This window comes from Melampsora larici-populina (assembly GCF_000204055.1).
Source record: "Melampsora larici-populina 98AG31 unplaced genomic scaffold MELLAscaffold_1, whole genome shotgun sequence".
Classification (NCBI taxonomy): Eukaryota; Fungi; Basidiomycota; class Pucciniomycetes; order Pucciniales; family Melampsoraceae; genus Melampsora; species Melampsora laricis-populina.
The window spans coordinates 419,767-433,485 of record NW_006768765.1 but is presented as its reverse complement, the minus strand read 5'-3'; the positions used below and the strand labels follow the sequence as shown (position 1 = coordinate 433,485).

The 13,719-nt window shown below is 41.9% G+C and overlaps 3 protein-coding genes across 3 annotated transcripts; all 3 read left to right on the top strand.

The window, feature by feature from the left end:
• Positions 1-1,433: 1,433 nt before the first annotated feature.
• On the top strand, positions 1,434-3,207 carry MELLADRAFT_58354 (uncharacterized protein; the record flags this gene model as incomplete). Its single annotated transcript, XM_007404097.1, has 3 exons — positions 1,434-2,462; positions 2,533-2,812; positions 2,891-3,207. 3 exons carry the CDS (start codon positions 1,434-1,436, stop codon positions 3,205-3,207), a joined length of 1,626 nt encoding a protein of 541 aa, XP_007404159.1.
• A 1,619-nt stretch (positions 3,208-4,826) lies between these two features.
• MELLADRAFT_100976 (uncharacterized protein) lies at positions 4,827-5,718 on the top strand (the record flags this gene model as incomplete). Its single annotated transcript, XM_007404098.1, has 3 exons — positions 4,827-5,159; positions 5,318-5,373; positions 5,670-5,718. 3 exons carry the CDS (start codon positions 4,827-4,829, stop codon positions 5,716-5,718), a joined length of 438 nt encoding a protein of 145 aa, XP_007404160.1.
• Positions 5,719-8,592: 2,874 nt separating this feature from the next.
• On the top strand, positions 8,593-12,020 carry MELLADRAFT_100975 (uncharacterized protein; the record flags this gene model as incomplete). Its single annotated transcript, XM_007404099.1, has 4 exons — positions 8,593-9,019; positions 10,639-10,867; positions 10,930-11,087; positions 11,779-12,020. The coding sequence occupies 4 exons, from the start codon at positions 8,593-8,595 to the stop codon at positions 12,018-12,020; spliced, it is 1,056 nt and encodes a 351-aa protein (XP_007404161.1).
• Between the last annotated feature and the right edge of the window lie 1,699 nt (positions 12,021-13,719).

Sequence of the window (13,719 nt, the reverse complement as noted above, 5' to 3'; positions counted from 1 at the left end):
CATCTTCCATAAGGTACTCCTCTTTTCTTCAATCTTTCATTCTCCACGTAATAAGAAGGAGCTCTATTCTTAAGCCTTTGAAACTCATCATCCAAGCATCCTTCAGGTCTTTTTAAAGTTGTTAAATACTCTTGTAAATATTTCCAAACACCTTCTTGCGCCCAAATTGTTCCACTCTCTTCCTCCTCTTCTTCTGATGTTAAATCCTCATTCTGCAATTTAAAACTTTCATATACTTTAATATCTTTATCCTCCTCATTAAAACTCTCAGCTGAATCTGAATCACTTCCACACATTCTTCTTGATAATCCATCTGGCATTCCAAAGCTTTTAGCATGTTTATGAACTAAATCAAATGAAAATAATTGGATGAAAGCTACCCATCTTGTCATAGCAGCATTAGGTAAACTTGGCGTGTTAATCATCTGAATTAAAGCCTTTGCATCCACTTGTAATTCAAAATGCTGACCCCATAACTTTGTTCTGAACTTCTTAAGAATCTTTGCCACGCCACATAACTCTAATTTGGGTTGAGAATACCTTGATTCCACCTCAGTAAATACTTCTGATTCATAGAATACTGGCCTGACTTCCCCATTTCCATCTGCCTGCATTAATACTCCTCCAGCTGCTATATGACTTGAATCCACGGCTAAAATAATTGGACTTGCTTCTTCATTATAATCCAAAGCTGATAATATTATATCTTCTCCAACAATCTTTTTCAATAAATTAAAAGCATCCTCACACTCTTGACTCCATATAAACTCCACTTTTAATCTTGTAAGCCTTCTTAAAGGTGCTGCCAAATGACCAAAATTAGGAATAAACATTCTTACATATATACACGTGCCCAAAAATCCTAATACTTGAGTTTTATTTGCACCAACTCAGCGACCTGCAGGGCGAGCGCCTGTTGCGAACGCTCCTACTTGGGTCACCTGTACGTGTACAAATGCACGCAGTGTATCGGACTATACAGATGCACTTACTGTCGCATTGAGTCCGAACACCGCGCCTAGATGTAACTAGATGTCAAGATACATCTAGGGTCACCTCAAAAATCGGCCAAGTCATGACTTCACATACCCCTCACAGAGAACCCAAGGTATACCTCACCACCCACCTCACCACCACCTCACCACCCACCTCACCACCCAACTTACCTCCTCACCATCCATCTCACCATCTGTGCTCGGTCCACCCACCACCCATCTCACCACCCAGCTTACCACCTACTCGGACCTTGCACCACCCACCTCACCATCTCAACTCGGACACCGCACCACCCACCTCACCATCCCAACTCAGACACCGCACCACCCACCTCACCATCTCAACTCGGACACCACACCACCCACTTCACCATCTCTCACATCGACTTCCCTCACCATCTTGTTGGCGACCAAACACCCACATCCCCTCTTTTCAACATGCCTTACAACACTCGCCGTGGTGGAAGCCGAGTATCACCAGACCCACGATCAGGCCCATCACATACTCGCTCTCCCCCTCTCCCTCGTAGATTGGAAGACAATTTTACCGATGACGACCCAGAAACCAGCGAAGATGAAGAAGTCACGGGACTCTCAGCCGTTAACCGCAAGAGGACAAGGAAAAACCCTGCCATCCATCCAACCATGCAAAACTACCACGAACTTGGCCTTGAATGGGGCCAAGCACGAGCCGAGCGAATCCTAGCCCGACAACCCCACATCAAGACACGAGTGTCTCAAACCTGCCTCCTCGAGGCTCAAGCCCTCCAATTTCAATACAATCTTGACAAGACAATGCTTTGTATAGCTGAAGGAATCAGCCGACCCACCCTCGATGCAGCTCTGTACGATTTTCTACTTTTATCACCATTGATTTTCCTTTCTAAGTCAATATGCTCATACATTGCCTTTCACTTTCACACTACAGATTCGAAGGGCCACTGGCACGCGAACCAAATAAATATACAAACTATCAGGCATATAGCCTGGTTAGTACCACCACCCCAAGTTAGTGCTTTGCATTCCATCCCTCCCAATCGATACGATCTCCACTTAACCCCTTCTCGTTCTTTTCCTTGTCTTTGTATAGTGCCTCCAAAAGGTCAATCAGCGGGGTTCAAGCAGCGCAATAAGATTGTAGGCAACACCTGGTCAAGCTACGAAGAGGACCAACAGCACGTATTCAAACCCGAGATATTCGAACGCCTCATAAGTGAAGTCATGAAAGAAATGCAGTACAATAGATCAGAACCTCCTATGACTACCAGCACCGAAGACGACGAATTAAGCATAGATTTAACATTAACTGATGAAGAGAAAGAAAAATATGTTCCGATTTTTAAAAGTTTGGTCAACATGGAGGCAGTCAAACTAGATTTCAAACACGGTCGACTTTGTAGGCATAGCGGGACTGCCCGACAATTTGAAAAAGTTGGCATAGAAGAGATTAAAAAGGTCGTTGAGCAAGTACATTTTTTTTCACTTACTTTCAACTTACATCTACAGTTGCAAAGAACTCACGTACTACTGTGGCCAGCTTAACCTCATTCACACTAAATTTCGATTTCACTTTCACCTCCTCGTTGCGGCTTGGAATCCAAATACATCGATGTCTCGCGCCCTCTACCAAGACGAGTTCACATCAGCAGAGACTTGGGCAGGACTTGCACGGAGTGAATTTCATCTACTTGAACGTTTTGCTGTTGCGTCGACTCAAGCACCGGCTGCAAAAAAGTCGACAAAGAAATCCACTGAATCTAGTACACCTCAAGCTATTCTCAGACAAGACCTGATCACACGCCTCAATGGTCTCATACGTAAGTTCCTTAATTGGCCTCACCATTCATTGCCTCATATCTCACAATAATATGATTCATTAGAAGCACATCTTCCAGGTGGACGCGAATCTAGAAACGATACTCATCCTCAAGGTCCGAATCCACATGTTACCTTACCTAAACGGACTTTTCGCTCTGGCATACGTTTGGCCGTCCTCCGTCTACCTGGGTCACTAGTTACAGAGGATATGTTATCAAGAGGCTGTGGAGCAGGAAAACTCCCGGGTGAGAAAGTCAGATTATGGATCGAGGATATTGTAGCCAAAAGGTATCTTGTGGTCAAAGCTACAGACCCTCGACTCAATACTTCCACCGATATGGGACAGCCATCAACTGCAACCACCGATATGGGACAGCCATCAACTGTAACTTAAGATCCATCTACTTATTTCACTCAAATTCATTTGTAGTACATATCATCTCCTTGTGCTACATTACTGATCACTCCCAAAAGGAAAGTATTCTCAGAAGTATTACAGCTATCAAATACAGTCCATTAAAAAAATTGTATATATAGATTGTTGATTGTACACCATTCAAAGAGCCATTTATTCTTAATTACACACGATCCAAAGAGCCACTTAAGGCTACTGACAAGCCCACTAAGAAGGGAAACATTGAATAGTGAACACTAGTTCATTAGAAGATCCTTACCGTTTGAATACATGAGGATAGAAAGAAAGTATTGAGTTGTGGTTTCAACAGGTGAACAAGATCTGAATCGGTCTTGCTCTGCCTTGTTGAATTCCAATACAGATCAACTTCAATTCAATTATAGTCAGGTGAGTACAGTTGGTATCACCTAGAATGAACCACAGCCTGATCTGGGTCGGCCCCGGCCCGGCCCTGGTCCGAAATGTTGATGAGTTGGGACCAGCGATATGTATTTTTTTTTGTGTAGTCTTGAAAACAGTCCAAGATTTGTTGTTTTTCTTGATCAATTAAACCAGCTCAGCTGATCTTTCAGATTTTCCAACCCAAATGTATGTTTCAACTGTACTCAATACTGGTCGCTGCACCAACCACTTTCTATATCCGTCAAACAACGACATTCAAAGAAAAAGAATCACGACTTGGTCAGCCTTCCATTGATTTGTTTTCAACAGCGACTTAATTCCTTCCGCTCTTCCTTTCTCACCGGTGCGCTTTCTGTTTCACGTTCCTTTCATCAAGCTCTCATACTTACAGTTCGCTTATTTACATTGTTTTATCTTCCTTCGTAGGCTCGTAAGTAATTCAATTCATTCCATTCAGCTTCACCAAATCCTCAATTCACTCGATTCCAACATACACATTCACAAAAGGTTTGATACATACTATACTCTATCGCACCTTACATAACATCAATCATTCATGATCACCAAATCTCATCTGGTTGCTGATAGACTGGGGAAAAGAAAGCGATTGGAGATAACTGGGTGTGGATTCCAAATGTGGGACAATACATACCCGTAGTCTTCGATGCAAGCCTTTTCCCCATTCTATGGGCACAGGAAGCATGGGATCATGGCTGATCAAAACCAACAACTGACCCTGCTTCTGTAACTGTTGATAGAATCACCAATTCTTTTAGTTTGTAACAGCAAAAGCGTTGATTAGGAAATTCAAATTGTATACATATCAATTCAACTGCAACAGCTGACTTCATCATCAGCCCCATTCATTATCAATCAAATTCAGTCTTCTTTGTGGGACTATATACTTAGAATCAAAGGTATCGTTTCTATCCCTGTTTGTTATTTACATTCCTTCTCTTCTCTCGTGGCCTTATGTTCTACCAGTTCAATCAGAATAACTGACAAAAATCTCTATACATAGATTCGAACACTATTGTACATACGTTGATTGTGTTATCAGGTGAATTATAGCACCACAAATCCATCGGACTTTTCATCTCACCTCACACCCAATTATATCGGTAAGGTTTTATTACTTTTCATATATCCTCTCCCACTTCATACATCCAGTTCTGACTTATTTCACTAGGTTCATCATGATCCTAGATAAAAATGGTGACGAAGAAACGATATCGGAACAACCTCACTTTCCAGAGCAACCGAGCAAACCAAACGAAGCTAACTTAGGTTCAAGTTATGACTTATCTCATCCCATTGTTCATCATGCCCTTGAAAAACAACATAAAGACAGACATGACTGTGTTGATCTAGCCAAAATGCTGAGCGAAGCGGGCGTACTTTATGAAATCACCATGTCGCCTGAACAATATATTCAGGCAATTGATGATGTTGTCTCCAACGATTCTAACCCGTGGAAAGACCATCTTTACGAGGGGCACTATTCTCATCTTTTCAGACTGATTACCATGGTTAGCACTTCTATCCTGTCCATACCTTTGATGTCTTTAAAGCCAAAGCAAATTATCTGATCATACTCATTCTGACAGAGCAAACGATTCAATAACCACATACCTGGAACTGGCCAAATAATCTTTCATCCCGATGTGCTGCCCCAATGGAAAACCAGGCCCAGCAACTTTCCAATGGCGTCAGGCCACGTGGAAACCCCAGAAGCAAAGCCTAGTAAGTCTCACCTTTAGCAGATGATGCAAGTAATACCCACTCATTTAACGAAATCAATATTGATTGTTCAGTTTGATGTGACGATTTTGCATCCATCCATGAAAGTCTAAATCGGTTGGTGAGACGTTGAGATTAAACCACTCAAAACACTGTATGAACTGCGATACATTGAGCATTTAGATGAACTGTGATATATCGTTTGTGATATATCGTTTAGACTTATGGCTTGACATTCAGGTGTATATTGGCTTCATGTGTTGAGTTATTATGAATCCATACATACATATGCTAAATAGCCACCTTCAGACCTCCTTGACACCCATAAGTTTACGTGAGAATGGATGAATGTTCCCCCATGCCACCTGGACCATTGATCCAGTTTCATTTGGAATTTTAAATTCGTGTATTGCCAAAATTTGACGTCTTACTTCAAGTTTCAAAAATAATTAATAAGGTAAGAGACAAAATTCTTTGAATAGCTCTTTTGAAACAAAACCCATCACCGAGTGTTCTAGTTGTCTCGACAGTTGCAAAAGTTTGATTTGACCCTTGTTAATACCCATACAACAGTGAACTCACTATGCACACATCGTACTTTTGGCTGATTTTTTGAAAGTGTTTGAATTGACATTAAGTGCATATGCCTTTTAATGAGTTCTTATACTTATACGTAGTGTACCATGAATTAAGAATTCAGCGTATTTGTTTCATTATCACAGTGTTCGAGATAACTATGTGTGGGCAAAAAAAATCCAGAATTGAGACTGAAATGAACTTTGGAGAAGGAGTATGTGGAGATATGAAGAAATATCTTTAATGAAAAATGTCCAGCGTGTAAAGAAGCACATTTATCAGAGAAGCATTCAGCCCATTTGCGCCATGATCATTGTGTTTGAGAGGACTTTGTTGCTGAGCGGGAGATAAAGGTTTGAATTTCCATGTTGAAATAAATTTTTGAAAGGGAAGATGTGGAGATATGAAGAAATTTCATTAATGAAAAATGTCCAGCGTGTAAGGAAGCACATTTACCAAAGAAGAATTCAGTCCATTTGCGTCATTATCATTGTGTTTGAGAGGAGTTTGTTGCTGAACGGGAGATAAAGGTTTGAATTTCCATGTTGAAATAGATTTTTGAAAGGGAAGATGTGGAGATATGAAGAAATTTTATTAATGAAAAATGTCCAGCGTGTAAAGAAGCACATTTGACAAAGAAGCATTCAGCTCATTTGCGCCATTATCAATGTGTTTGAGAGTAATTTGTGATTGATTTTGCATCAATATCCTTGTCGAGTGTTTTAGACAAATTCTGCACAACACACGTTTCTGATAATTTCTGTCCACAATTTTGCTCTATACAAATCAAACACATTGTAGGAAAATGGGCAAATGGCAAATGCTTGTTAAGTATACTTTCCTACATGCTGCACTTTCCACGTTATTTCCAACCACAAGTAATTGCTTCAATGTTTGGTCATTTGTGATATACGCTCATGACTTGCTGTGTACCCAAAAACAATGTTGGTTAATGCCTTTTGCAAATCATATCCAATTATCAAAATGATGGTATCATTTTGATCAGTAAGGTTAGGGCATTCAGAAATGTCATTGTTTTCACCTTATTTCCACCCACAAGTAATGGCTTCAATGTGTGGTCATTGGTGATATACGCTCATGACTTGCGGTGTACCCAGAAACAATATTTGTTGATGACTTTTGCAAATGATATCCAAATACCAAAATGATGGTATCATTTTGATCAGTAAGGTTAGGGCATTCAGAAATGTCATTGTTTTCACCTTATTTCCACCCACAAGTAATTGCTTCAATGTGTGGTCATTGGTGATATACGCTCATGACTTGCTGTGTACCCAGAAACAATATTTGTTGATGACTTTTGCAAATGATATCCAGATACCAAAATGAAGGTATCATTTTGATCAGTAAGGTTAGGGCATTCAGAAATCACATTGTTTACATGTTATTTCAACCCACAAGTAATTGCTTCAACGTCAGGTCATTTGTAGTATACGCTCATGACTTGCTGAATACCAAAAAACAATATTTGTTTATGACTTTTACAAATCATATCCAATTATCAAAATGATGGTATCATTTTGATCAGTAAGGTTAGAGCATTCAGAAAAGCTATTGTTTCCACATTATTTCAACCCACAAGAGTCAGTATGACCCCCTTACTTCCCCCAAACTACTATTTTACCGGTAAAAATCGAATTTGCTATAACTTCCACAACTTGTGGAATATACGGAAAGTCAATGTACCAAATTGATAAAACAGGCTCAGGCTTTCTTATGATACAATATGGTCCCGGTTGTCACACTTTATGATGGTGAAACACTCACACGCACCTTTTCCAAAATACCATCTCCTGATCATCCTTGAAATTGCTATAACTTTTACGCCCAGAGCACTATAAAGTTTATGGTAGTACCAAATTGATAAGCAATCTTTAAGGTTGCATTTGATACAATTTGGTAACTGTTGGCACACTTTTAGGTGTATAAACACTCATACTCCTCCCAAAATGCTGTTTTACCGATAAAAATCGAATTTACTATAAATCCCACTACATTGACTGAATGCTTCTTTGTTAAATGTGCATGCTTCTTGGGGAAATGTGCTCCTTTGTCCAACACACATTTATCATTAATGAACTCTGGTTATCCATCTCTCAAAAGTTCCTTTCAATCTCAATCAAATCAAGCTGTACCTCACTTTATGATCTTGGTTACTTGTAACTTTTACTTGTTGCTTTGTATGTTTTAATGAATGTTTATCTTATCAAAACTGGGGCCTGATCATTGGAAAAATTATTGTTTGTGCGCTTGGGTCACACCTTGAATACCTTATAATCAATTGTTAGCCTTATGTGATTTCGTGATCAGACCTTTGAAAAATTGAATCGGACATTCGACTCAATTATAGCCAACTTACGTATTGAACTGCCAGTGTTTTTTGGTTCAAAATGGCACAATAGAACTAAAAGGTTATTCAACAGTGATTTGATATGTTAGCCAACTAATGAAACAGTACCATTGTCCTATTTGGGAATAGGACTTTCCCACATTTGTACGGAAAGTCTTACACGGACTTCATAAAAAAACCCCTTGATTGAAGAAGATACGCTAACAACGGTACACAGTGGATTTCCTTACCTGAGGGTATTCAATCATCTTGATGATCCTAAAAGGCACCAAATCATGCCTTCCAACCCGTTGAATCGGCCTCTGAAAAAGATAAAGCCAACTCCCAAACCTGTTACTGATCGACAGGTCCAGTTTTTAGCTCAAAAGAAAAAGGATGAAAAAGAAATAGGTCGAACTTTTGCTCGTATCACAGCAGCACCCGCCGGAACCTCGCTTTCGATTGATCATCCACACAATTGGGCGGATCAACACTACGCAGGCCTGGACCGCGAAGACTTTGATATTCTACAATTTCCTCACGGCTTTGACGACTTAACAAGCAGCCCAGAGGATGATGATTCAGATTCAGAATGGAGTGATATTGAAGATGAAGAAATTATCTCCAGCATCAAGAGAGCTCGAAATAATGCTAGAAGATTGCAGGCCGAGCTTCGATGGGCTCACCAATGTCACTGTATGATACCGTCTTTCCTGCGATGTCGTGAGTTGACACGGAATTGGACCAATCGTTTATGCTGGAATCAAGATTTTAAAGACCCATGCTCTTGCCCGCCTCGCAAGCAGCGAGTCCGCTGGATTGATATGATTGATTTACACTGTAAGATTCAGTGCGACGTTATCAAAATGTGTTAAATGACATTCTCCCCTTTTGTTCATCCAGCACGAAGCAAAATTCAAGTTACCTTTTGTGAATGTACATCAGACCCAGTGCGCCTTGTTGGGATGGGGTACATCGGTGCAACCCCGGTCTATCCTTCGACTGCTTTCTCAATCCGGTTGCTTAAGCACTTCCATGTGTATTGGAAGCACTGTGCACTACGTATCCAAGGTTTTACACGTGCTCTTGACGAGCTTTTGGATGATGATAACCCCCCGATCGAAAGTCAAAGTGGCCGTGTAAGTCAATTTTGTCACTGTTGTATGATATGAACGATGAGACTTAGGATTTTGCTCAGCCGCGAGACTGGCGTGAGCCGTTTACCTCTGCTATAGATGCGTATCGTTCGATTATCTATAGTATCCGGGACATGGAGTTCGGGTTGCTTAAGTTCGAAGATATCGATCATCTGGCAGCCAACTGTCCTAGATGTTTTGGCCCCCCAGTTGGAGACACAAAGCCTGAAGAACCTGATTATATTGTTTGCTTGGATGGAAATTTCCAGCATCGACGACACGCAGCCGCCAGCGTACCAATCCTTGGGTATCAACCAAAAACACCGGAACTGTTCATGCCAAGTGAGCTTATTGAGGATGTGACACATCAAGACCCTAAAAATGATGACGAGGTTGTACGTTGAATTTTATTTTTCAAAATCCTGTTGAGTATCTGATAGACAAACCTGTACTCTCAGCATCCTTGTAGTCAACAGCATACTGCTGCCAACGATGTGCGTGGTAAGACTCACTGGGGTGGCTGCGATGAGACAGGCCTGTTTGGCATGGCTTGTAGGCACGACCACAGTCTGAGATTCATCAACATCGTCCAGAGTGGTGAGAAGTGAGCCCTTTCATTCGGAGCCTTCACCGTCTTGCAGAATTTGTTCTTACACTGATTGTTTTGTACAATACATTTCAGAGCAGCATTCAGCCTTTCGATGATCAGGTGGCTATCGGATACAGTGGCTGGTGCACAAGACCGTCAACATAAAAACAAACTGGGCATCCTATACGACATTGGGTGCAATGTCGAGAAGGGCATATTGAAGGTGTGTATTGTGTGGTCAAAAACCTCGTGGATCAAAACTCACTTCCACTGACTGATCATGATAGCGCAAACAATTTGCTACAGAACGCGAAGGAGGCCGTCTGAAGTTCGGAACCAGCGTATTTCACGCTTACGTTCACGAATGGGGGTGTCAGTTGGACTACAACCCCAGGCTAAACACGGGATGGGGGCTTTCGGATGGGGAGGGTATGGAGCGGAAATGGTCCGATTTGAGCCCCCTGGTTAGACCCAATCGGTATGCAACAGCACTTCATCGTTTGATGAGTATCAGTATGCGATCGATTCATACAAATGAAATATCCAGGGCTAATGCGGGTGAGCGTTCTAAGATATAGATACTTTCAGTAAGTAACTTAACTTGTGCTCCACTCCAGTGCGATCAATCGAGAAGCGTGGCAAAGAAGTGATGAAGCGGTTGGCTGAAGCTGAAGCTGAGCTCAGTAGCTTACTACTGGCAAATCCAACAATGACTACAGAGTATCTTGAGGTTCAATGGGCTCGGCAGCGTGAGGTTCAAAAACAAGTGATCAGTGAGAGCGCAAAAGACAAGCGGGACAAATTGCTGGTATATATGGAGTTTGAAGAAGAGTTAATTGAAGCACGGTGAGTGACTCAATTCCAAGACACAAGACACATTATTGTGTACTGACAAATATTGTGATCAGTGGAAAGCTCGAAGCTCTAGAATCAATAACACCAAGAATCCGAACCGGTGAGGAGCGGAATGAACTCTTGAGATTACCCAATACCATCGTCCTCTTAGAGAGAAGGGCTGTGGATTTGGCCCAAGAGCTGGGTGCGTTGGTCCTTCCGAATCGAACAGGTAGGTATATATCTGTCTTTCTCACTATTTGTTGTAACTGGTTGTTGATGTATCTGGCGTTGCACGACAGATTCAGACAAACAGGCCCTGATCACGATTCAACTTGCCAAGTCAAAGCTATACGAGGCAAAGGTGGGAGTCGTTGAGAACCAAAGACGTGCTCATGTCCACTCTGGTAGGTCGCATGCTTTTACAAACATCTTGTGAGAGTTTTCTAACAAGCTTTGTTTTTCAGGTACTGTCGACCAAGCTTGGATTGGCGATCGACGAAAGAAGAAACAAAAACTCCTGAAAACGAAGTATAACACTTATCATCGACATGTAGCTAAGTTTAATGAAAATAGAAGGAGAAGGGACTTGATACCAGACCCATCCTTTGAAGAAATTGAAGCGATGCCTGTGACTGATGGCTTCTGGGATTTGGGTAATCTGAGTCACCCTGACGAGGACTGGGCTTCGAACAAGCATACAAAAGCGGGGATACAAGCTTTTTTATTGAAGAGGGCCGCGGTTGAGGAACTCAGGCGTATCAGTAGGGAGGCTAGGCAGTTAGTTGAGTGGGCACTTGCCTATCAACTCAAGATTGATAACATTGTGGTGGAAATTGCACAGACTCAGGGCAAGTCCATTTCCATTTGTGTACCTACTTCTTGACGTGATGACATGTTGAATATTTTTCTGGACTTGACAGACGAGAGAAAAAGGAATATGGGTTTTTTACACTCCTCATTGATGAAGTCGGCAAATCGTCTTTGGAGGTCATGGGATATTGGCTTGGGTAATGCACTCAAATGGACTGCAACATACCTGGATGCTGAGTATCCTGACGAAGAACTTCTTACTCGGTGGAATGAGATGAAGGCAAGGGTTATGACCCAGTGTAATGAGGCATTTGATATGCAACCTTTGATAGCGGAGATCGAGGCAATCTAGAATGAGACTCTTGATGTAATAGCATTGTAATAGAGTTGTGATTCATTTCATTTGTTTATACTACTACAAAGAGACGATAAACAAATCTTTGTATACATATATGTATACATATACAAATGTGAGTGAGTGTACAAAAATTAAGTCTGAGATAACTTGGTCCTTTGTGATCTACGAGGGACTCTTGTGGTGACCGACTCTGATTTGTTTTGTTCCGTTGAATTGGTGTGACGCGATCTCTTGTAAGATTGAGATCGAGGTAGAGTGTCAAGAGTTGGTTGAAAGGGAACTCCGGGTGGAGCGTTGGAAAGCAAGCTTGGATGATCGAGGCCGAGGCTTACAGAAGGATTTCGAATTTGGGCTGGAAGGTTGGAAGGAGGTTCTTGTATGTGTTCAAGAGCGAGGCCAACAGGAGGATCTTGAGTTTTGGTAGTACAGTTGGAAGGAGGTTCTTGTATGTTGTGGTGATCTGTATCGGAAATATCGTTTGTGATCTATAATATTGTGTTTCAACTTTTTGAAGGTGAGGAAGAACGAGAAAGGCTGAAAGACTTACACTGGTTTCTTCTTTGTGCTTACTATGCTCGTCTAAGTCTTGTGGTAAGCTCGTTTTTGGTTCGGTTTTGGTCTGTTCCAAGTAACTTTAGTATCATTTAAGAAATGGGAGAAAGAAAGAGACACTCACTGAGTCAGTCGTTGTTTTGGGATCATTTCCAACCGAGTTATTGACACTGGTTGCATCGAAGAGGTCATTGATTGAAGTGATGATATTGTGTTGCTTTGCGGTACTTAAAGCTTTGATCTTTGAGCCAAGTGATCTGAGAAAAGTGTTGACGTCGATTTCGGATGGATTGGAAGACGTTTGTGCCGTTGGCTGAGGTTGGATATCAAAATTGGGATCGTGGTTATGATTTGTTACAATGTGTGAAAGTGTCCACATCTGTGTGCTTGGTGAATATCGAGCCTTGAGATTGAATGGACATTCAATCTTGAGAGACTTCGATTCCTTTGTCGGATCCTTGGAAGCTTCTGGTAACCCGCCACGGTGGCACCTATAATTACAGAAAGGCTTTTTAACAAGGGATGATCGGCCTATTGAGATAAGGTATCCATGAGGTGGTGCAAAGGCTTTGACGTAGTTATTCATCGAGTCGAGGGTCGGTCCAGGTAGGGTAATGGGTGGTGGGGCTGGAATGGTTGTGTTGAGGACTGGAAGGGTGTCTTTGCGAATGTTTGAAGTCATCTTCATGGGTGTTTGGTCGCCGACGAGATGGTGAGGGAAATCGATGTGAGAGATGGTGAGGTGGTGGTGAGGTGGGTGGTGAGGTATACCTTGGGTTCTCTGTGAGGGGTATGTAAAGTCATGACTTGGCCGATTTTTGAGGTGACCCTAGATGTATCTTGACATCTAGTTACATCTAGGCGCGGTGTTCGGACTCAATGCGACAGTAAGTGCATCTGTATAGTCCAATACACTGCGTGCATTTGTACACGTACAGGTGACTTGGGTGGCAGCAGTCGAGTCCTTCCCAGATATGATCGCCGAAGACATCGCGGCATATGAAGAAGCCGACCAATTTCGGATGGGACTGATTGACGAGGAGGCGGAGGGTGCCGAAAGGTGCGTAGCACCTTCCTCAGTAGCTCCAATCATCCTAGAGCTAATCTGCAACGGAAAATCTGTTCGGGCCCTAATCGATTC